A 24,872-nucleotide genomic window follows, 5' to 3' on the forward strand; every position below is an offset into this window, starting at 1 on the left:
TCTTGGGAAAAGGCAATGTTTCCAGTAAAGCTTTGAATGACAAAATTCTTCAGAACTATTACCGGCACCATTACTTCAGTGAAAAAAATACATATATGCATTATTTTGCACCAATCTAATGGTGCAAAATAACTATTTACTAAGTAAAATTAATTGTTAACAAAAAGATAGTGTGCAACCGATATGTAAACCTCTGAAAGATTATCCAATTATAAGTAGAAAAACATCCCAAAGATTCTATGATCTTTAGATGTTACTGGTTACATAAAATAGGAAGCATGAATCTTTTAGACAATCTTAGAAAGAATTCATAAGGTACTTCTTCAGAGAATAGGAGGGAGGAGTTTACACTCTAAAAGTCAAAATATATAGTGCAGGGGACTTCTCTGGCAGTCCAGCAGTTAAGACTCTACGTTCCCAATGCAGAGGGCCCGAGTTCGATCCCTGGTCAGGGAACTAGATCCCGCATGCCGCAACTAAAGATCCTACACGCCGCAAAATCCCACATGGCACAACTAAGACCCGGTATAGCCAAATAAATAAATAAATAAATTTTATATATATATATATATACACACACACACACACACACACACACACACACACACACACACACAGTGCAGGAATACAGACAATGATAGTGGCCACTAAGTTAACATTTGGACATTTCTTCTCACAGTAATTCATGAACAACTTCATAAATGTGTCTGATTTACACAGTACTCAGAAAAGCTCAAGTATAATTATAAAGATAATGGAAATGACCATGATTAACCATTTCTTAAAGTAATGGCAGTAAATAAAATAGTTAGATGAAGACAAAAAGGAGCAAAGCAAGTTGATCAAAAGGGGAAGGCTGGAGAAAACAAAGGTGAAGTAGCAGAAGCCAAGAAACTAACAAAAATCCACATCAGGGGCTTCCCTGGTGGCGCAGTGGTTGAGAGCCCGCCTGCCGATGCAGGGCACACGGGTTCGTGCCCCGGTCCGGGAAGATCCCACATGCCGCGGAGCGGCTAGGCCCGTGAGCCATGGCTGCTGTGCTTGCGCGTCTGGAGCCTGTGCTGCGCAACGGGAGAGGCCACAACAGTGAGAGGCCCTCGTACCGGAAAAAAAAAAAAAAAAAAAAAAAAAACCCACGTCAAGAGTCCGGGGTGTTAATGCAAAAGACTCTTTGAAAATGTGCTTCCTACCTGGCTTAATAGGACTATTACAGTACAACTGCTGAGAACGAAATTAACTTCTAACCTATGGCTTACTTCTTAGTAAAATAACAGTTTAAAAAAAGACTTTGAGAAATTTATAAATTCCCTCTAATATTTCACTTGATTAAACTTCTATCCTTATTTCACAATATATGGTTACTTAGAATAGAATCAGGACAAATGTGATCTTTTTGTAATATACATAAATTCCATATTCTTTTCATCCACCACTGTATTTCTGTAAATCTTTAAAGACTACCAATATTTCCAGATTAAGGAAATGGGTCTTCTTTATCACTCTTTAATTTTAAAAGGTCTTTGGGTTTTTCTACTCAATTCCAATGGTTTATAAACTTTTAAATAATCATGCTTCCCAATAAAAACTCTGCATGAAATTAAGCCTACTAAATTAAGAAATAAGTCACTAGTCTCTATGCCAATCATTCCTGAAACTTGTTAAATATGCAAACTTCTCCAGTCAACACTTTAGTCATTAATTATAATCTCTAGAACTAAAAAGCTTTTCTTTACAAGCAAAAACTTTATACAAATTTCCAATAAGATCAACACAAAGGAAATGAAATGTCATAACCCTGTGAGACCCCAAGCTGAGATGAAAGTTCCTTCTATACATCTACTTTTAGACTGGCACAGCAAACTTATGCTGAAAAGGAATAATCTGTGTCAAAAACCACCGTGGAAAGGGCTAATTCATAAAAAAAAAAAAAACAGAGGTATAAGTGACAAGAAAAACTAGAGTATATCCTTATACACCTTAGATTAGTATAACAAAGCACAGACACCATTTTTTTAATTTACTGCAATATAATTTAAAACTATTTGAAACTTTACAAATGCCACTTAAGTCTGAACCCAAGAAAGACTATTTTTGATTGATGGGCATAGCTGGTTAGGAGAATGATTCATCTGAAAGGAACTGGTGTGCCAATGTTTTGTATGATGGCTACACAGTATTTCTAGATATTAAGCTCTTTTATAATCCAACTAATCATCAAAATATACTTTAAATCTTCACAGCATTCCAGTGACCTTTATGCACTATGAAGAATGGCTAAAATGAGATTTTCTTTTTTTTTTTGTATGAGAGAGCTTTTAATATTATACTTATTCATCTCTCACTTTAGATTTTCAGTTATCAATGGAAACACCATTTGTATCAAAAGCTGACACAGTGAGCATATACACAGGAGAGTCACGTATAGATTTTCACTGATCCCATAGAGATGTTACATGTCCCATTTTACACCTTGTTTTGTCATTTAATATTTTTCCATGCCAATAAAGACCCTTTACCAGTTCTAACATGGTATGCCCTGGAACAAGATTTTCTAAACTAAAAAGACATTAGAAATCTTATTTTTTTTAATTCATTTTTTGGCTGCGTCGGGTCTTCGTTGCTGCGCGCAGGCTTTCTCTAGTTGCGGTGAGCAGAAGCTACTCTTCATTGTGGTGCTCAGGCTTCTCGTTGCGGTGGCTTCACTTGTTGCAGAGCTCTAGGCGCATGGGCTTCAGTAGCTGCAGCACAGGGGCTCAGCAGTTGCAGCACGTGGGCCCTAGAGTACAGGCTCAGTAGTTGTGGTGCACAGGCTTAGTTGCTCCACGGAATGTGGGATCTTCCCAGACCAGGGATTGAACCTGTGTTCCCTACATTGGCAGGCGGATTCTTAACCACTGCACCACCAGGGAAGTCCCCTTATAAATGTTATAATCTGACCCATTCAATTTATGGGAGAAAATAAATATACCTACTTTAGATAATAAATGTGTTACTGGGAACTTCCCTGGTAGTCCAGTGGGTAAAACTCTGTGCTCCCAATGCAGGGACCCCATGTTCAATCCCTGATCAGGGAACTAGATTCCACATGCATGCCGCAACTAAAGAGATCGCATGCTGCAACTAAGAGTCCACATGCTACAACAAAGATCCCACGTGCCACAACGAAGATCCTGAGTGCAACAACGAAGATCCAGCACAGCCAAAATAAATATTTAAATAAATAAACAAATAAATGTGTTACTGAAGAGTTAAGGTGTCTTACTTTGTTTTTGTTTTTGTTTTTTTGGCCGCGCCGCACAGCTTGCAGGATCTTAGCTCCCCAACCAGGGACTGAACCTGGGCCTCAAGGCAGTGAGAGCACAGAGTCTCAACCACTGGACTGCCAGGGAATTCCCTGTCTTTTTTATATACAGCATCACATACTAACTGAATTTTAGATAGTCTCTATAAATTGAGAGATTTTTGAAAATCTTGTTTTCTTTGATTAAGGCTGAACACACCCATATAATAGAAATTAATATCTATTATGGCATTTAATTCTAACACTGGATGTGCTTGAAATTCATTTCATTGAAAGAATTCAAGCTGACTAAAAGGAACAACCTTAAAAAATCTAAGGATTCCATGATTTTGATGATAAAACTGGGGGGGGCGGGGATGAAAAAACAGAAAAAAATTCCCACAAGAAAAACAGCAGTTCTAATCCTATAAGTTTACAATGAGGAAAAAGAGGAGGGGAAAAAATAAAGCTATTCACAGGACACTATCTTTGTTTTGTTTACTAGTCTTAAAGTTTTTCAGTGATTCCTAACTTTTTAACCTCAACTTTTTTATGTCAAAGCTAAAGTAAGTACTTAAATATACTGCTAGCATTCTATTCTTAACATAATGGTTTGCCTAAACCAATATTTCTTACACTTTTTTCCACGGGCTGCTTTGACAGCCAGTGAAACCTATAAACCCTTTCTCGGACTATTATTAAATTAATCAAGTAAAATGCACGAAGTACAAAGAAACCAATTATATTGAAATACAATTATAAACTTTTGAACATACAGGAAATACAGAGGACAAAAGATGATGTTAATGTATACCACAGGACAGGCATGTAATCAGCAAAACACACACTGGGGAACTCTACAGCTTGGTTTCCAACAAATTAAGTTGTAAGCAGAGAGAGAGATTAAAACCTATGGATTAAAAAAGGTTTAAACAGTCCCATGTCCATCAGTAAGTAAATAAACTGTGGTATCCTGACTGTGGTGGTGGTGATTACAAGGATGCCTACATTTCTCAAAGTTCAACAAACTCAACATTTGAAATAGGTACATTTTACTGTATGCAAATTATACCTCAATAAAATTTTTTAAATATATTTTATGTACCTTATTTAGAGCCTGAGTGAAAAAAGAAAAAGGTTCTTAAATCAATTACAAACTCGAGTACTGGCTGGATATTTGAAAATACTGACTGGGTATTTGAAATAAGGATATACCACAGTATTGCTGAGTATCTTTAAGCAGTTCTTATCTTCTAGAGATAAACACTGAAATACTTGTGGATTAAATAAGATGTCTGGGATCTACTTCAAAATAATACCAACTATACACATTGTAGGGCTTGTGCAAAGGAATAAGATTCTTAATTCATTAAGGAACTCTTTGGACAGGGGTGAAGAGTAGTGTAGAGGGAGCAGAAAAAAAGCTGATGCAGCCACTATGGAAACAGTACGGAGGTGCCTCAAAAAGTTAAAAATAGAATTACCATATGACACAGCAATTCCACTTCTGGGTATATAACCAAGGAAACAGAAAACACCAATTTGAAAAGATATGCATCTCCATGTTCATTGCAGCATTTTATTTACCAAAGCCAAGATACAGAAACAACCTGTGTCCAGGGATTGATGGATGGATAAAGAACATGTGGCATATGTGGTGTGTGCACATGCGCGTGTGCACGTGTGCACATACACACACGCGCACACACACACAATGGAATACTATTCAGCCATAAAAAAGAAGGAAATCTTGCCATTTGCAACAACATGGATAAACCTTGAGGGCATTATGCTAAGTGAAATAAGTCAGAGAAAGACAAATACCATATGATCTCACTTATATGTGGAATCTTAAAAAAAAAGTCATTGATAGAGAAAAGGTTGGTGGTTGGGGGTTGGGGTGATGGGTGGAATGAAAGGGCTCAAAAGATAAAAACTTCCAATTATAAAATGAATAAGTCATAGGGATATAATGTACAACACAGTGACTACAGTTAATATTGTATTGCATATGTGAAAGTTCCTGAGAGTAAATCTTGAAAGTACTTATCACAAGGAAAAAAAATGTTTTTTGTAACTACGTATGGTGAGGAATGTTAACTAGACTCATTGTGCTGATCATTTTGCAATATATACAAATATCAGATCATTATGTTGTACACCTGAAACCAATATAATGTTATATGTCAGTTATACTTCAGTTAAGAATTAATTAAAACTTATTAATTTAAAATTAGTATTAAAAATTTTAAGTTAAAACAAACAAAAAAAGAAGGTTGAGGTCAATAAGCTTGGGGGGAAGTAGGGCGAGGGCAAGATGTTGCTGAGATACCACACAAAGTGAGTGACTGATGCCCAAATAAATGGGGCAATGATGATACCTAAAAAACAAACTCCCTTCTTACTAGCCCCTCTTCTGAATGACTCAGCATATAATACAGCTCATACCGATCCTGTGATTAACCTCATGTCATAAAGTCAGTGGTGGAAGTAGAACCAAAACTAAAATTTTAAAAGTGGAGTAGCTCTAAATCTGCTTACAAATGGCACCAGAGGCAGGTAATTCATTCATCCACAAGTTGTCTCCTATGAGACAAAAAACTGAAGACAAAAACATGCAAGTCATTTCCAGCCCCACCTTCCTTTTCTTGCCTTGCTTTCCACCTCCCCCACAATGTTGGTTTCCAAAGAGAAAAGCCAACAGGGAGGTGATTTGATGCAGAGGCAGCAGGGGTGAGGTGCCCAGAGGTGGCAGGCAGAGGTGGGGGAGGCAGAGTGGTTGGCCTATTAGTTACACTAAGAACATACTGGGCAAATAAGTAAATATATTGAGAATAATGAGAGGTTTCTCACTGTCTGAGAAGGGATTTATAAACATGGAAATGGGGAGGTTAGAAAGAATCCTCATGTATTGAAACATGTGTGAACATAGTTTCAAAATATATAGATACATGTATTATATATACATGTAAACATATACACCTACAGCAATGGGTAAACTGTGCACCCAGATCTTGGGTTTCTAAATACCATCCCTCCCTAAAAGGAACCAGAGTCTCTTGGAGAATGGCTGATTATAGGACTGGGAAAGGGAAAATACAAGATGAGCCTTTGTTGTTGCCAGAAATATAGAAATGCTTACAAGAGTAGTGGGGAGGGGCTTCTCTGGTGGAGCAGTGGTCGAGAGTCCGCCTGCCGATGCAGGGGACGCGGGTTCGTGCCCCAGTCTGGTAAGATCCCACATGCCGCGGAGCAGCTAGGCCCGTGAGCCATGGCCACTGAGCCTGCGCGTCCGGAACCTGTGCTCCACAACGGGAGACGCCACAGCAGTGAGAGGCCCGCGTAAAAAAAGAGTAGTGGGGGAGATATCAAAAGGACACGGTAGCCAGTTTAAAGGAGCTCCCACTGGTCAAATCTAGAATGATTTGGGTATCAAAATAAGCAAGACCTGAATTAAAACCCATTGAAAAAAATGGAAATCATATATATGCATGTGTGTATATATATTTCCAAATATAATTATGGAAAATTCTTACCTACAGCTGAATAAATGTATAAGAAATCACAGTAATAGATTCTCATTTGGCAACAATCACAGAAGTAGATAATACAGTCAAGAGCTGCCAATGGGGGACTACCCTGGGGGTCCAGTGGTGTTAAGAATCCACCTTCCAACGCAGGGGAGGTGGGTTTGATCCCTGGTCAGGGAACTAAGATCCCACATGCCACGGGGCAACTAAGCCTGCGCTCCACAACTACTGAGCCCGTGCACCTAAACTAGAGAGAGAAGCCTGCATGCTGCAACAAAAGATTCCACATGCCACAACTAAGACACGATGCAGCCAAAAATAAATAAATGAATAAAATTTTTTTTTAAGTTATCAATAGCTGCTAAGGCTACTGGGTATAGGGTTGATGATGGAAGAGACTATCAGTGTAATATCGGAATATCTCCCCATAAAATGCTAATCAAATAAAGGGGGGAAAATGGTGAAAACACTAACTTTACTAGGTGATCAAAGTTAACATCACCAGTGGTGGGATGGATCCAATACTGTCTCCATATTCTGAAAAAGCACAGAATCATTTCTCTGGTATTCCTGCCAAGATTGCAAGACCTGATCTGGTCATGAGGTAATACTGGACAGACCTGGGTAGAGGGTCAGCCTGCAGAATGAAAGAATTATGCTCTTGGGCTTCCCTGGTGGCTCAGTGGTTAAGAATCCACCTGCCAATGCAGGGGACACGGGTTAGAGCCCTGGTATGGGAAGATCCTACATGCCGCGGAGCAACTAAGCCCGTGTGCCACAACTCCTGAAGCCCGCATGCCTAGAGTCCATGCTCCGCAACAAGAGAAGCCACCGCAGTGAGAAGCCCACACACCACAAAGAACAGTAGCCCCCACTCGCCACAACTAGAGAAAGCCTGCACGCAGCAATGAAGACCCAACACAGTCAAAAATAAATAAATTAATTAAAAATTAAAAAAGAATTGTGCTCTTTAAGACTATCAGGCACATGAGAGTTAGGGTAAGAAACTGTTCCAGACGGACGACACATGACAGCCAAAGGCAATACATGGTACTGGCTAGGATCCTGGACCAAAAAGGAAAGAGGGACGTTGGGATGGCTGGCAGCATCTGAATGAGGTCTATGGACTGAGTAACAGTGCTATACCAATGTTGATTTCCCTGCCAAAAATACTGTATGGTGCAACGCAGTTTGGGGGAGATATACTCTGGAGAATTTAAGGATGTCGTGGCAGGAAAAGACAAGAGAAGGTAATGGAGCAAATGTGGCAAAATGCTAACAACTAAGGAATTTGTGTGAAGGGAATGTGGGAATTCTTTGCACTTTTCCTGAACTATTTCAAAATAAATTTTAAATGAAAAACAACAAACAAACACATAAGAAGGCGAGGAGTAGGTCTAAGTGTATGGACAGGCCTTCACTCCTGTGTATCAAATGCCATATTTTCAGAGGGCTTCCTTGTCACTCCCACCCGCATTACTCGCCATCCCCTCCTCTGCTTTATTTTTCCTCATAAGGCAGAATACTTCATGGTAGATGGTCATTGGGGCTGAATGATGGGTACATGAGATTTATTTACTATTTTTCTACTTCTGTGTATGTTCAAAATTCTCCAAGATAAAGTTTAAAAGTATATCCACAACACAGATTGATCATACAGTAATATACATATGCATCTTTATTGATGCATTAAATAGAATTATTTAGCAGCAGGTCTAATAGCTACTGTCATTTCCAAGTTATGATGAGCATAAATGAAATATCTGCAACAACTGTAATGTAAAATATGAAAATGCAGCTGATTGGTGTTGGTGGTGAAATCATCACAGGTACTAAATACTACCATGTTGGTACTACAACACAATATAGTTATAATTGATGGAAATGCTAAATTCTGATTAAGAAGTTAGTGAGGGAGCTTCCCTGGTGGCGCAGTGGTTGAGAGTCCGCCTGCCGATGCAGGGGACGAGGGTTCGTGCCCCGGTCCGGGAAGATCCCACATGCTGCGGAGTAGCTAGGCCCATGAGCCATAGCCGCTGGGCCTGCGCGTCCGGAGCCTGTGCTCCGCAACAGGAGAGGCCACAACAGTGAGAGGCCCGTGTACCGCAAAAAAAAAAAGTTGTTAGTGAAAATAAAGACATACTATTTCCCTATTCAAATTTAAGTACCTCCTCCTAAATTCTGGTCTAAATAGTAATAGTTTTCATTCTCACATCCTTTTGATATAATAAAGTGATAAACTTTTAAAATCTTTTTTCTTTTCATCCGAGGTTACTTAAATAATCTTAAGTGGGGAATTCCCTGGCAATCCAGTAGTTAGGGTTCCTTGCTTCCATTGCAGGGGGCATGGATTCGATCTCTGGTCGGGGAACTAAGATCCTGCATGCTGTGCCACGTAGCCAAAAAATAAAAATTTAAAAAATAAAGAATAAAAAAATCTTGAGTTGAAAAAGAGCCTTTACTGCAGACAGCATAAATTTTAAAAATTAATGGTTGAAACAAAAATCCACCACCTACTAATTTACTGACTTACAAAAGATGCAAATCACTATACATCAAATGTAGTTTGTAAAATACAAAGTGTTTTGTTTTTTGGGTTTTTTTGTGTGGTACGCGGGCCTCTCACTGTTGTGGCCTCTCCCGTTGCGGAGCACAGGCTCCGGACGCGCAGGCTCAGCGGCCATGGCTCACGGGCCTAGCCGCTCCATGGCATGTGGGATCTTCCCAGATCGGGGCACGAACCTGTGTCCCCTGCATCGGCAGGCGGACTCTCAACCACTGCGCCACGAGGGAAGCCCCACAAAGTGTTTTTAAGTAGAGTATAAATATCCTAGTTTTTTAATCAAAGGAATAAAATGATGGGGTATTTTTTCTAAAAATCACTGAGTCAATTTTAAGAATCAAAGAAACTATAAATGTATTATATGTAAAAGTGCATATACTGTATGTAAACATAAGAATGTAACAAAGTCAATATAAGATATAAACAGAAAAATCTTCATTTGTCAATGTAACCCAAACTCAGCATCTAATACAAAGATACAAAGACATACACATACCCCCAGAGTTTAATGCTAGACTAAAAATCTAGCACCAAGTACATAACACAAGCAATAATAGGTGTCTTCCATTTGAATTTTCCCAGAAATAGTCTTTAGCTGTAAGAGGTGGAGCAGTTCTTACATAATAAAAATCTTTAAAAGATGCTAGGGCTTCCCTGGTGGCCCAGTGGTTGAGAGCCTGCCTGCTGATGCGGGGGACATGGGTTCGTGCCCCGGTCCGGGAGGATACCGCATGCCGTGGAGCTGCTGGGCCCGTGAGCCATGGCCGCTGAGCCTGCGCGTCCGGGGCCTGTGCTCCGCAACGGGAGAGGCCACAGCAGTGAGAGGCCCGCATACCGCAAAAACAACAAACAAACAAAAAACAACAACAAAAAACATGCTAGATTTCAATTCATCCCTATACTCAAAATGAAATCCTAAGGAATTAAATCCAAAAATTCACTAAATGTAGGGGGAAAAATCGGAATATTGCAATACTTTAACATTATACCAAGAACATCTTTTCACTGCAAAACGTATTTCCACACACTAAAAACCAGCTAGACAGCACACAAAATTATATAATTTCTAATAAATTTATTAAACATCCTAATTGGTTTCCACAACAGAGTATGCTATTTTCATTCAATATATGAGTAGCGGGCTTCCCTGGTGGCGCAGTGGTTAAGAATCCGCCTGCCAATACAGGGGACACGGGTTCGAGCCCTGGTCCGGAAAGATCCCACATGCCGCGGACCAACTAAGCCCGTGCGCGACAACTACTGAGCCTGGGCTCTAGAGCCCGTGAACTACAACTACTGAGCCCGCGTGCCATAACTAGTGAAGCCCGTGCGCCTAGAGCCCATGCTCCACAACAAGAGAAACCACTACAATGAGAAGCCCACGCACCGCAACAAAGAGTAGCCCCCGCCTGCCGCCAACTAGAGAAAGCCCGGGTGCAGTAACGAAGACCCGACGCAGCCAAAATATAAAAGAAAAGAAAAGAAAGAAAGAAAATTTAAAAAAATTTTGAGTAGCTGTAAGACATATAATAACAAAGAAAACATTAAACAAAACAAACAGTAAAAGTTAGAAATTGAACTATAGAAAAGTGTTACTTTATTTAGTCTCCTTGTTCAGCAAACTAATATGTCAGTTTAAGGTTGACGAACAACTGTTTATTTCAAATCATCCAATATCAACATTGAGGAGCACAATCTGAATGAATATACATACTCAAGGTATTTTTCAGCCTGCAGTGTTTACTCTAAATACTGTGACTAGTTAAATACAGCTCAAACACTAGGGAGTCTTAAAAGTAAAAGCAAAAATACATATAGTCCCCAACTGGAATATGCTAGTTTTCATTAAATATTTCAATTTTTTTTTAATTTAGGCAAAATTTCAAACTAAGAGGAAAATGAGACTTGGAGGGCTATTTGGAAAAACTTCCACATTACCACTATCTCTATAACTTCTATACAAGTCTTTCCAAATCATTGGTGCTTACACGATTAAAAATGTCTCCTAAATTAAGCCCGAAATCTCTTTATAAGCATACCAAACAATACAATGCCTGAGCAATCAAGAGTCCACAAGAAAGGTAGTTGGGAAAAGGTGCCCTCTACACAAGTCAAACACCATCATTCTTCTTGGCACTGAGCCCTATGTTTTCCTCCAATCTGCCAGAAGCATTCTAACTCAGGAAATAAAATACAACATCGCAAGCATTCTGTATTAGTTTCTAATGCTGTTTCTCAAGATAAGTAAAAAGTTATTTTACTTTTTTTTAATGTTCAAAAAGCCTGTCATGAAAATAGGTATTCAAAATTATAACATTCAAAAACAGAGGTGTTTCTTCAAAGAAACTGGCTCAGCTCAAAAGAATAAACCATGTAGCAGTGATGCGGGCTAGGGAGTCAAATTTGTTTAAGTCTAAAAGTATCTCTAGTTATAGGAGTATGATAGGACAAGGAAACTTTACCACAATACTTTATACTGTGTCCCAGAAGTAACCCAAATTCATGTAACATAACATGTATTCCAGCTATTTAAACTCAGGAAAACCATTATGATTGGACATGTAAAGTTAGCAAAAGGAGAGAGAAGATATGCGGATATATGTATACGTATAGCTGATTCACTTTGTTATAAAGCAGAAACTAACACACCATTGTAAAGCAATTATACTCCAATAAAGATGTTAAAAAAATAAAGTGACTGCAACAAGATAAAATAAAGTTAACAAAACACTTTTAAATGAGTTTCATTCTTTGACAAAATTTTTACATGAGCTGCTACCTTGCTCAACCTCTGCGTGATCTTTAACTTATTCTCTAGAACTGGAAAATGGATGGGAAGAATCTGAATATGTGATTTACTTCAAACCTGAATATAAGATACAGAGACTTTTATGTCCTTTAAAGGGTTCTATTCATTTGCTCATTCTAATTCAGGGAGTCGCCTTTGCATACACCTCTCTCCCTCTAACAACTAAGACAGCGACCAATTGTTGTATAACTCCTCCCTTCCCCCTTCAATCCAGCTAACATACCATACAAAGGAAAGGACTTTCTCTATTGTGCAAATTCAGTCCCTGCAATGGATCTTTGTTAACTAAATCTGATTCAGAAATACTCATTTAATTCTTTTCAATCAGCATATTGAATGCTGTTAAAATCATGAGCACAACAGATTATTCTTATTGCAAGAGGTAAAGCCAAATTTTGAAAATGTTCTGATTACATTTTAAAGGTTTGCTTTCCTTGGCACAGAGGGGAAAAAAAGCCAAATCAGCAACCTTCCCTCAACCTATTTTCTACCAAAAACACCGATCAAAATATAAATAAAAGAATTGGCTCTGACCCTCCCCCATCCCAAAATGCCTCTTAAACTGCCCTGCTCCCAAAGCTGCCTCATTTAATCATTTTTTTAATCCAAATACTTACTACAAAAGCCTAATCACCGTTACGAGAACATTCATTTTGAAAACATTTTATATAATGTATTCCCAGTGTACACCTCTTAATCCTGTAAAACAGTTATTAATGTTGAAATCAACTAGGGAAAACGGTAAAAGTAGGCACTTTAACCTCAGTTTTAGTATAGGTATTGCATGGTTTTTCTCATTATGATTTCTAGAAGACATCAGAATTTAATGTTCTTAAATTTTCTTGCAGAACTCTCATTCTGGTACAAGCACCGTTTTATCCCTTTCACTTAAATTATTCACATTTAGTTATCCTGCCGGTAGCAACCACACACTTTACAAAACATTTTCTACAATAAGGATAAAAGACCTTGAATTTCTCCAGACAAGGTCCACTTAGTTTCACAGCTGGATCAGCAAGAACATTTCTTGTACCCGTTTTAAGGATACACAAGAAGCCAGAAATAGAGATTACCTGTAACGGGGTGGAGATGGGAAGGGGAGAGTGGGAACTGGAATTGCCAGGGTCGGGGTAAAGACGAGATTTTTCTCTGTAAACCTTTTTACACTCTTTAATCCCACTAAGAATACACTATCTACCAAAAGAACTAAGCAAACTTGTTTAAAATTTTCAAAAGTCGCTTTTAAAATAAAGGAATTTCAGGGACACTAGGTCTACTTAGTTTTAAGATAATCTTATCAATAGCATCTGCTTTTGCTCTGCAATAGGTAACACACTCCTTTAAATGCAGTCGTGAGCAATGTGCCAGCTAAGCCCTCTTTAATACAGCAACGTTCCTCCAGACCGCCGCTTTCCAAGGCAGCTCGCATCCTCTGCCCGCTCCTCCCTCTGTGCATTCTGAGATCTGCTCTGCTGATTCCCACTTAAAGTGGGTCCTGGCCGCCATTTTAGAAAGTCATTCACACAAGCCGGCCGGCAGCACCATCCACTTAAAAAACCTTCCAAAACTCCCTCGGACGCTTTCCTCTTTCCTCTCTAACCCCTCATCTTGCAGAGGGGTCAAACTCCCCGCGATAGGCATGCAGTGTCTCTAGAATCTGCATAATGCGAAATGACACGTCTGGCCACATGATACTGAGGGGGCAAAGCAAATGCTGCAATGCACGTGTTTGCACGTCGGTGCATACGAATTTCCCAGGCAGACACCTACAGAGAAGGTCCACAAGGAGATAAAAGTGAGCACATCTAAATGGCTTTTCCGGTCCAATAATCTGCACCTAAATGATTTTTCCACCAAAACACTGAAGATATGGGGCCTCCATACGGGGTAAGGGGTGGAGCAGCGCCACGGAGAGTTCCCATCTGTTTCCCCACTGAGCCCGAGATCTCCCCTTTGTCACAGGGGACACAGAGGAGAGTTTTTGCTCCTGCCTTCCCGCTGCCTGATTTCTCAGCACAACGTAGTAAACACCGGGAGTCCCTGGAAGCGCGCCTCCCCCAGTCCTGCCGAGGACAGCTTTAGTGGGTTATGAACGGCCTCACTATTCCAGGCTCCTTTTCACACGCGGACACGCGCAGACGCGCGCTCCAGCGGTGAAGATTTAATACCCCAGTAACAGCAACCACCAACAGAATCAATGATCCTCCATTTGAAAGAGCGGAGCTCCGCTGCCTCTGCTTCCATTTCCTTATGCAAGCTGCTCAAGAGCAAGCGACGCAATCTATTTTTCCCATGGTGACTCACTAATAAGGGCGCTCCATAATTTCTCCTTCACTCACTAGATAGTAAGAGGAATTTAGAGTATACCAAACTTAAAACCTTCCGAAGTCTTTAGTATCGCAAAAAACAGTAATTTGCGAGGACAATCACATATCTGCTACAGTCCTTCTCAATTTACACCAGTCTAAGAAAACCGTCATTTTCAGTATTTCACATGGAGGGCTCTATCAGCTATGACCCACATAGATTTCACAAAACAAAAACAAACGGTAAAAGCTACTAAGTAAGTAAAATGTATCAAGAACATTCATTCATACTACGCCACGAACAAAAAAAAAATATTCTGGAAAGAATCTTTTTTAAAAAGAGCTACATCTTCTAATCTGAAAAGGCATGCATTTTTTAACCACTGATTTAGGAATTCTGGGTGGGAGGGAAACACCATCCTTTTAAAAAAGGTTCTGCAGTGTTAACGCCGGCGCGGCCGCAGCAGCGGAGATTCCCAAGGCTGGAGCACAGCACGGTGGGGACTCTGCTACATGAGGTGGCTCCTCCTCTGCGAGCACTCGGTCCCCCCCATCCTCCTCATCCAGGGACCCCAGAGCGCTGAAGGGAGGAAGGCGAAAAGAGCCGAAACAGACGCACCAACTTATTTTCAGACACCACCCTCCACCCAACCCCACATAAACAAGAAGAAACCAAAACATTTGCGTTTGCCATTTCCATTTAGTTTCTAGGTCTGTGAACCTTCCGTGAGAGGTCCCTAGAATCCAGCAGGGTCTTCCCAGTTCCGAGATATCCTTACGATACCTACCAAGACTTTTGTTTTTGTGTAACCTTTCCTTTCTCACAAAACCCTCTCTAGGTCAGACATGTCCACGCGTCCACAGGGCGAGAAGCGCGAGTTGCTGCGGGACTCTGGAGTTGGCCGAGCCGGGGGCTGTCGGGGCGGGGTAGGGGTTCGGGTCCCGGCCCGGCGACGGCTCGGTTCCGCCGCATCTGCCGGGCCGGCGAGGGCGGCTGCTCAGAGCCGGGGCAGCGGCGCGCTAGGACACGACCCCACCGCCGGCTGGCCAGCCTGAGGGCACCCTCCCGGCGCCGGCTTCGCGGAGGCCGAGCGACAGCCGCCTCCTTATTGGGAACGGAGAGGGCGGCAGCCGGGCCCGCTCCGCCGAGGCCCGAGGCCCAACGCCGCGACACGGGCCGAGCAGCGGCCAGGCAACCGCGCGCCCCTCGCACCCGTCCGTGGGTCTGGCCCGGGTCTCCTCACCAGTTCCGCGCACGGGGAGGGGCTGGCAACGGGCCGGAGGGGGCAGCGGCGCCCGAGGAGAGAACGCGGCCCCGGGCCTCGTGTCACTCACCGTTTGAAATGCTCGATGATCTTCTCTTCCCGCACATTCTCCGGTAAGTTGCCCACCCAGAGATGCCTGGTTTCCCGGACCATGCTGGGCGGTGTGCCGGCGACCGCTGGTGCGGGATCCCCCTCGCCGGCTTCGTACGAGCCCGTCAGCGCCGGGAGGCGGGCGCCGAGGCGGCGGCGGCGGCGGCTGCGGCGGTGGCGTCGGCAGCGGCGGCGGCTCCTCCGGCTCCCCCCCGTGCAGAGACCATCCCTCTCCCCCAGGTTCTGACTCTCGGGCCTCGCAGCTCCGCTCTGCCGCCACCACACACCCGAAGCCGACCCCTGCGCTCCGGCGGCGCATGCGCCCAGGCGCCGGCGGGAGGGGGAGCGGGTAGGAGGGGCGAGCGAGACCCGGGCGGCAGCGACTACGACGGAGCTGGCGCTGTGGCAGCCGGACGCTTCCCACCGGCGCGCGCGACCCGCCTCCCTCACCGCGGGCGCGCGCGCAGCCGCCCGACAGCCCGCCGAGGCTGAGACGCCGAGTTCCTCCCAGCCGATGCGCAGGCGCGCGGGGGAGGAGGGAACGCAGGGCCAGGAAGGAACGCTCGCGCGCTGAGTCCCGGTGCGCAGGCGTGCAGCACTCTGCTAGGGCGGGCGCCGTGTCAGGCCTGGGGCGCCGCGCTTGCAGAGGCAGGCATATCCTCCAGCCCCTCGAGTAGAGGTCCCAGGCGCTGACCTGGGGGAATAAAAGAAAGGCGGTTGTTATTCACAAGGCTGCGTGTCAAAGCGGCTGCCAAGGCTTCTCTCCTAGGAGAAGCCAGGACCTCTTCCCCTGCTCACCTTTGGCCAGCTTCTGGCGTTTCCGGGCACTTAGAGCCGCGCCTGCTTGGGAAAGTGTCAGAACAAGGCCGCACTTCTCACGGCCCAGCTAAGCTGTGACGGCTTCAGAAACCCATCCCTCCCGAGAATCATTAGCTTGTAACATTAAGCAACTTTGTTTTATATAGAATCTTAGCGAAACCGTCTGCACGTTCTCTTTGCGGATCGTTATGGCATACCAAGAATAGAACTGAATGAAGTGAGACGGTTACATGTCTGATGGTGTTCCCCTCAGAAGATTTGCTATAATTTAATATCTAAGCCGAGGAGGGGATTAGAACTCCAGCCTTTCCAGGCCTAAAAGCTTTTAAATTTTAAAGCCTACAGTTGAACTTTTTAGTTTACAGAACCCCGGGGAAAACCCACAAAATTAAGGCAACAGTACTGAGTCCAGAAAAATGGAATTTTTTAGAACAGTCAGCAACTCAGCTTTCTTTTACATTTTCTATCTACAGAAATATAATATCACAGGTGTAGTGCTTTAGGTACAGACCAGATTTTAAATATTCGATCTCATTCACTTTCTCCATAAATATTGATACAAGCCAACTTATCATCAAACTGTGCTATGTTGAATTGGAAAATATGGTCACCATAATAAATAGCACTAATATATGGGGTCACCTGTGCATAAATTGTTTCTTTAATTCCACAGATGGTAAAGCTCCAAGTAGTTTTTTTGTTTGCCATATAGTTTAACATAAGCTTCTTAATGATGTGTCAGAGAGTCACATCAACTTTTCTTGTATTTGGTTTAACAGTCTATACTATACTTAAACTTGATCTCAACAGGTCTGCTCAACTGAGATCGTCTCTCTTCCTTCCTCTCTCAGGATGTTAGAAGGCTAAGCAAGTCCCTGTCTTACTTACACAGTTGCAACAATTACAGAACAAGATGTGCTAGCTCAGGTAATAACCTTACCATCCACTGAAATAATTTTTGGAATTTTGACAAGTTACTTCTAAAAATTCTAGATTCTGAGCCAGGTAATTTTTTTCTATGCTATTTTTCTGGCTTATGTTTACATTTTCTATTTCAACACACGTTTTTTGAGGGGTGGGCGGCCAGTAACAGGCAGAAACGGAAAGAGGTGGTTTAGAAAAGTTAGAAAAAGCACCACCACAATAATGGCACTCATTAATAATTCAGTTAAGGCCTTTAAAGCCACCACAGAGGTTGACCTTGTCTTCATGCAAACCAGTCATTAAATGATATGGAAATTTTTGTTTTTGAAAACATTATGGAATTGATTCCTCAGTAAAAGTGAAAGCAAATCAACCTACATTCACATGTAGGATTAGCCATTTACATTTGCCATAACTATCACATAAGGAGTGTCAGGCCAGCACACTGTTACCTAAACTCATGAACTTCATAGTTCTGTATATGTGGCTGTAGTTAGTGTTGAACCGATGGGCATTTTTCCACGAAGCATAAATTTCAATATTAGCAAACAAAATTTGAGACACATTTTAAAATATTATGTAAATTACTCATTTAAAACCTGATAGGCGGGGCTTCCCTGGGGGCACAGTGGTTAAGAATCCGCCTGTCAAAGCAGGGGACACGGGTTCCATCCCTCGTCTGGGAAGATCCCACATGCCGCGGACCTACTAGGCCCTTGCACCACAACTACTGAGCCTGTGCTCTAGAGCCCTCAAGCCACAACTGCTGAGCCCATGAGCCACAACTACTGAAGCCCACACACATAGAGCCCGTGCTCAACAAGAGAAGCCACCACAATGAGAAGCCCGCGCACCGCAACAAAGAGTAGGCCCCACTCGCTGCAACTAGAGAAAGCCCGCGTGCAGCAACGAAGACCCAACGCAGCCAAAAATAAATAAATAAAATAAATAAATTTTTAAAAATTAAAAATAAGATAAATAGAACCTGATAGGCTCTGAATTAGCTGCATCTTCTTGGTGTCACCAGGAAGAACAGAAAAGGCTGAGCTCAATCACATTAAAATGGGGCAACAGGGCTTCCCTGGTGGCGCAGTGGTTGAGAGTCTGCCTGCTAATGCAGGGAACACGGGTTCGTGCCCCGGTCCGGGAGGATCCCACATGCCGCGGAGCAGCTGGGCCAGTGAGCTATGGCCGCTGAGCCTGCTTGTCCAGAGCCTGTGCTCCCCAACGGGAGAGGCCACAACAGTGAGAGGCCCGCGTACCGCAAAAAAACAAAAAAAAAGGGGGGTCAACAAAGAAGAGGATTCAGAAAACACTACCTTGCAATTAGAGAAATAAAGGGCATATCTCACCTTGAATGCAGCCTTCAGTTAAAATCATGCTGAAGAAAATTCAACGGCTGAAAAAAGGGGAGGTGGGGCTTTTAGAGCAAAATCATTAGAAGAGAGCCTAGTTAGAGTCATTAAATGTGGTATTTTGTATCCATCTATGACTCCCACAGAACAGTAAAAGGATAAGCTAAAACAAAGAACCAATTAAGAGGTATTTATATCCATGGCACAAGAATAGACATTAAATGAAAATTAAAAGCAACATGTTTGCCAGCTAAATTTTTTTAAAATGTAGCTCTCTTAGATTATCCTAAAGGTCTTGTTACAGCAGTGCTGTTTCCCCATGTAAAAAGCAGAGTAGATACATAATTTTTATATAAAATTTAATTTGAAATGGACAAAGTTGTTTGCAAATACTTTCAAGCTCCCCACCTTTGGGAGGTAACAGAAGAGAAATTGTTGGGGTTTTTGTTTGTTTGTTTTGTGGTACGTGGGCCTGTCACTGTTGTGGCCTCTCCCGTTGCGGGGCACAGGCTCCGGACACGCAGGCTCCGCGGCATGTGGGATCTTCCCGGACCGGGGCACGAACCCGTGTCCCCTGCATCGGCAGGCGAACTCTCAACCACTGCGCCACCAGGGAAGCCCCAGAAGAGAAATTGTGGTGGAAAATCACTAACATACAAATTGTTAAACAAAGTTGAGTTAAAGTTCTCCCAAAGACCTTCAGAGATCACAGGATATCAAAAACACGATTAGCAAATGCCAAATTAAGTTAATTATCATTTCTTATTTTACCAGAGATTTATCAAACAACTGAGAAACCGTCTCTGTTTAACAATATAAAGGCTAGGGAATTCCTTGGCAGTCCAGGGGTTAGGACTCCACACTTTCACTGCCCAGGGCCCAGATTCGATCCCTGGTCAGGGAACTAAGATCCCACAAGCAGCAAGGCACGCACCTGCACACGCACACACACAAACACACACACCACACACACATATATATATGCTAGCAAAATTCCATTAAACATCATTTGATAGCACCTCATACTCAGATTCTCTTGAAGTGTTACTTTCATCAAAATACTTGTTTTCAGAATTACAGGCACCAAAAATAGCATACAAGGTATTCATTTTAGCTTCTTGGGTTTAAAAAAAATCTGATACACACTTCTCAAAAGAGAATTCTCAGTTTATAAAATGTCAATACATCAGCTTAAATAGACATGCAGATTATTTAATGTGTAAAACAAATTTCTTTTCTGTTCAAATTTTTAACGTGTTCCTATGATGCCCCCAAAAATATTATTGTAATTTAAATAAGGCAGATTCATTTGAAGGAAAAATAGTTCACATTATAGATGCTAAGTTCAAATGAGCAATTCAGGTGAGAATTCTATCCATCTCTATAAAAGTTAATATTTGCAGGTTAAAAGTAATGTCCATGCTCCTTATAGATTCTTTCAGCAGAATGCTACTTGACCTTGAACTTTGGGGGATACTGAAAAACACTGATGGTATGAATGAGAGACATTATAGTATAATGGAAGTACCTCTGGGTTAAGAGTCAAAAATTCCAGGGGCTTCCCTGTTGGCACAGTGGTTAAGAATCCGCCTGCCGATGCAGGGGACATGGGTTCGAGCCCTGGTCCGGGAAGATCCCACATGCCGCGGAGCAACTAAGCCTGTGCACTACAACTACTGAGCCTGTGCTCCAGAGCCCATGAGCCACAACTACTGAGCCCAAGTGCCACAACTACTGAGCCTGTGCTCTAGACCCCATGCTCCGCAGCAAGATCCCACATGCCGCGGAGCAACTAAGCCTGTGCACCACAACTACTGAGCCTGCGCTCTAGAGCCCATGAGCCACAACCTCTGAGCCCAAGTGCCACAACTACTGAGCCTGCGCTCTAGACCCCATGCTCCACAATAAGAGAAGCCACCGCAATGAGAAGCCTGCACACTGCAACAAAGAGTAGCCCCCGGCTCTGAGAAAGCCCGTGCACAGCAACGAAGACCCAATGTAGCCAAAAATAAATAAATACATTTAAAAAAATAAAGAGTCAAAAATTCCAGTTCCAATTTTGTCACTGGCTGTATGGCCTAGGAAAAATCAGTTAAATCCTCAAAGTCTCAATACCCTTATCTGCAAAATGAGGATAAAAATATCTGTTTTCTCTACCTGGTAAGGTTGCTAGAAGTATCAAATGAGATAATATATGTAAAAGTATTTGGAAGTAACACAGCATAAAAATATCATGAATACTATTAAGTTGACTGCTAATTGCATGTGAATATCAAGAGTAAGCATCAGTTGAAGTTAAAAACATACCATGATCAATTTATAACATTTTCAGGATTATAGCCAGGTCTTATAATCAAATCAACATGCAGTGATTGCATATCAAGTACGAAGTTCCTTGCACTCTTTTGCTGACTTTTTCTATTGCAAAACTCTTAATAACAACAAAACTGATAAGTACATGCCCTTTGCACAGCCCCAAATCAAGTGTTGGGTTTTCTCAGTGCTTTCATGTTTATTGGCAATGTATCAAGAAACACTGGGAAAGCTTTTCTCAGTTTCTGTCCTTATTACAAATATTTACACATTTTTTTCATAAGCATTTATTTTTGTATGTTTTCAATAGAAATACAACCCACTCTTATTCTGATTTTTTAAAATTTAGTTTAACAATTAATAATTGATGCTCACTGAAAACGATCAAAAAGTAGGGTGTGATGTCTTCTCTCATCTATGATAAATGCATGGTGAAGTGAATTTCTCCATTTGAGTGTGAAAGGTTAATTCAGAAAGGTGACATTGAAGCAGAGGCATTTGCAAAGTGGAATTAAAACAGATGTGTTTTTAATCAGGTCTTTTTTCACACTGTGAAGAGCACCTGTATTTAGCATGCTGGATGTGCTCAAAGAGTTCAGTCATGCATAATGGAAGCCCAGTTGGGGAAAGCATCTGAGCCTCAAACTCAGGCTCTGAATGCTAACCTAGCCAATAGAGGAGATAAATTACTATCACCATTTAAACAGGAGAACAGAACAGTTACCAGATATTTAACAAAAATTTTGTTACCAATTGAGTTCCACACTATGAAAATTGAACTGTTTCATGAGAAAACATATATTTAAAATATAAACACTGTTCCTAAAGGCATCATTTAAAAATACATTAACTAGCTCTAAAATGATCAAAGACCCAACCACATGAGAACTTGTCAATACTAACAAACTCCTATTACTAGAATCAGGGTTTATTTTTTGTTTTTTGCTTTTTCCTAAACAGTAGAAAATAAAACAGACAACACTAATATATTATTGTCAAAGAGTGTTTGACACCTTGCTAGTTCTGAGGGTCAACTAGTGAAAAAGACAGGCCAGTCTATTAATGGATTTATTTTGATATAGCAGGCTCACTGTAGTGAAATTATGCATACATAAATGATCAAAACTCCAATCAGTTGAATAGTATTAGCTAGTTAGTCCTTCTTGAAATCATTCTTTCAGCATAACACTTCATAATCTATTTTACTGTTCAATTCTCTAAGAAAGCTAAATAATTTATTCCACATTGTTTTTGGTTTTTCAGAAATGAATATAATGGCTGATATTTTCTTTTTTAAAAAATCAATTTTTATATTTCCACCATTTCCTTGGAAAGTTGCTAAAGGTAACTTTCTTCCTTCTATGAGGAAATACTGCTAATATACCTAATATTTATTATTATTTTTTTTAACTTTCTATTTTATATTGGAGTATAACCGATTAACAGTGTTGTGATTGGGACTTCCCTGGTGGCGCAGTGGTTAAGAATCCACCCGCCAGTGCAGGAGACACGGGTTCGAGCCCTGGTCCAGGAAGATCCCACATGCTGCAGAACAACTAAGCCCGTGCGCCACAATTCCTGAGCCTGTGCTCTAGAGCCCACGAGCCACAGCTACTGAAGCCCGTGCACCTAGAGCCCGTGCTCCTCAACAAGAGAAGCCGCCACAGTGAGGCGCACCGCAACGAAGAGTAGCCCCTGCTCGCCAGGACTAGAGAAAGCCGGCATGCAGCAACGAAGACCCAACACTGCCAAATAAATAAATAAATAAAAATTTTAAAATAAATAATAACAATGTTGTGATAGTTTCAGGTGCACAGCAAAGGGACTCAGCCATACATATACATGTATCCATTCTCCCTCAAACTCCCCTCCCATCCAGGCTGCCACATAACTTTGAGCAGAGTTCCCTGTGCTATACAGCAGATTATACCTAATAGTTAGAATTGTGAATACAATTTACTAATGTTTATGGCACTGAATAAAAGATAGACTGGAAGGATACTTGCAAATATTAATAATGGTTGTGCCTATGTGGTAGAATTCAATTTTTTTTCAAGTTCTTATTCATCTATATTTTCTAAACTTTTCTTTGGTTAACATATATTGCTCTTATAAATAGAAAAAGTTACAGTGAAATGAGCTGGAAGTCAACATCTGGGTTACTTTGGTTTAGGGCTCCTCTGAAATGCTGATACTTCACTACAATGAATCAATATATTTATGTTAACAGATCCCACATGAACAAAACGTTATCATTCTCTATATTAATTCAGAGAGTTCATTCAACCTCTTAAAATTCTACTGCTAACCCTCATGTGAGAAAAAACTTAACCTCTTCATTATAAATGATATACAATAGCAAAAACACCCCAGGTCTAAGAGATTGTCACTTAAACATCAGGAAGTCAGCAGAATACACATAATGCAAATCAAGGCTACTATTTAATTCAGAGAAGACTATCAAAGTGTACTTGATGGAATCTCAAAAACAATAATACCAAATAAAATATATTTAGTAACTTATTACATGTGTCTTGACATTTTCAGACTTTGGGTGTTAAGCTCCCCTACTGCTCCTCTGAAAGCCTTGCTCTAGTTTCAAGTAGAGAATTCAAAACCTCATGAACTTGTTCCAAATATGTTTTAAAACAGTTTCTGGGCTTCCCTGGTGGCTCGGTGGTTAAGAATCTGCCTGCCATGCAGGGGACACAGGTTCAAGCCCTGGTCCGGGAAGATCCTACGTGCCGCACAGCAACTAAGCCTGTGCACCACAACTACTGAGCCTGCTCTCTAGAGCCCGTAAGCCACAACTACTGAGCCTGAGTGCCACGTCTACTGAAGCCCATGCGCCTAGAGCCCATGCTCTGCAACAAGAGAAGCCACCCAATGAGAAGACCGGACACTACAACGAAGAGCAGCCACCGCTCGCCACAACTAGAGAAAGCCCGTGCGCAGCAACGAAGATCCAACGCAGCCAAAAATAAAAATAAATAAATTTATTTTTTTAAAAAACCTGTTTCCGGGCTTCCCTGGTGGCGCAGTGGTTGAGAGTCCGCCTGCCGATGCAGGGGACACGGGTTCGTGCCCCGGTCCGGGAAGATCCCACATGCCGCGGAGCAGCTGGGCCCGTTAGCCATGGCCGCTGAGCCTGCGCGTCCGGAGCCTGTGCTCCGCAGCAGGAGAGGCCACAACAGTGAGAGGCCCGCATACCACAAAACAAACAAACAAACAAACAAAAAAACCTGTTTCCATTTTAATTAAATTATTGCTATTTAATAGTAATGCCCTTTATTTATTTATTTTTAGCTGCGTTGGGTCTTCCTTGCTGCGTGCGGGCTTTCTCTAGTTGCGGCGAGCAGGGGCTACTCTTCATTGCAGTGAATGAGTGGCTTCTCTTATTGCAGAGCACGTTCTCTAGGCACACGGGCTTCAGTAGTTGTGGCTTGCAGGCTCTAGAGCACAGGCTCAGTAGTTGTGGCGCACAGGCTTACTTGCTCCGCGGCATGTGGGATCTTCCCCGACCAAGGCTCAAACCCGTGTCCCCTGCATTGGTAGGCAGATTCTTAACCACTGTGCCACCAGGGAAGTCCCAGTAATGCTTCTTAAATCACGTAACTG

At 41.9% G+C, this 24,872-nt stretch overlaps 1 protein-coding gene across 4 annotated transcripts in view; it reads right to left on the bottom strand.

The window, feature by feature from the left end:
* Positions 1 to 24,872, bottom strand: part of SPEN (spen family transcriptional repressor) — a 92,030-nt gene that overhangs the window by 64,117 nt on the left and 3,041 nt on the right. Inside the window, exon 1 of one of the 4 annotated variants that reach the window (XM_059066314.2) lies at positions 15,824 to 16,344. The exons of 2 other annotated variants lie outside the window; for them this stretch is intronic. In XM_059066314.2, the coding sequence (XP_058922297.1) occupies positions 15,824 to 15,906 (83 nt within the window). In that variant the 5' untranslated portion in view covers positions 15,907 to 16,344. Of the gene's footprint in view, positions 1 to 15,823; positions 16,345 to 24,872 lie in introns of those variants that run through there. One more of the 4 variants, XM_059066333.2, reaches the window with a different exon arrangement.

The sequence above is a fragment of the Kogia breviceps genome, chromosome 1, assembly GCF_026419965.1.
Source record: "Kogia breviceps isolate mKogBre1 chromosome 1, mKogBre1 haplotype 1, whole genome shotgun sequence".
In the NCBI taxonomy this organism is placed as follows: Eukaryota; Metazoa; Chordata; class Mammalia; order Artiodactyla; family Physeteridae; genus Kogia; species Kogia breviceps.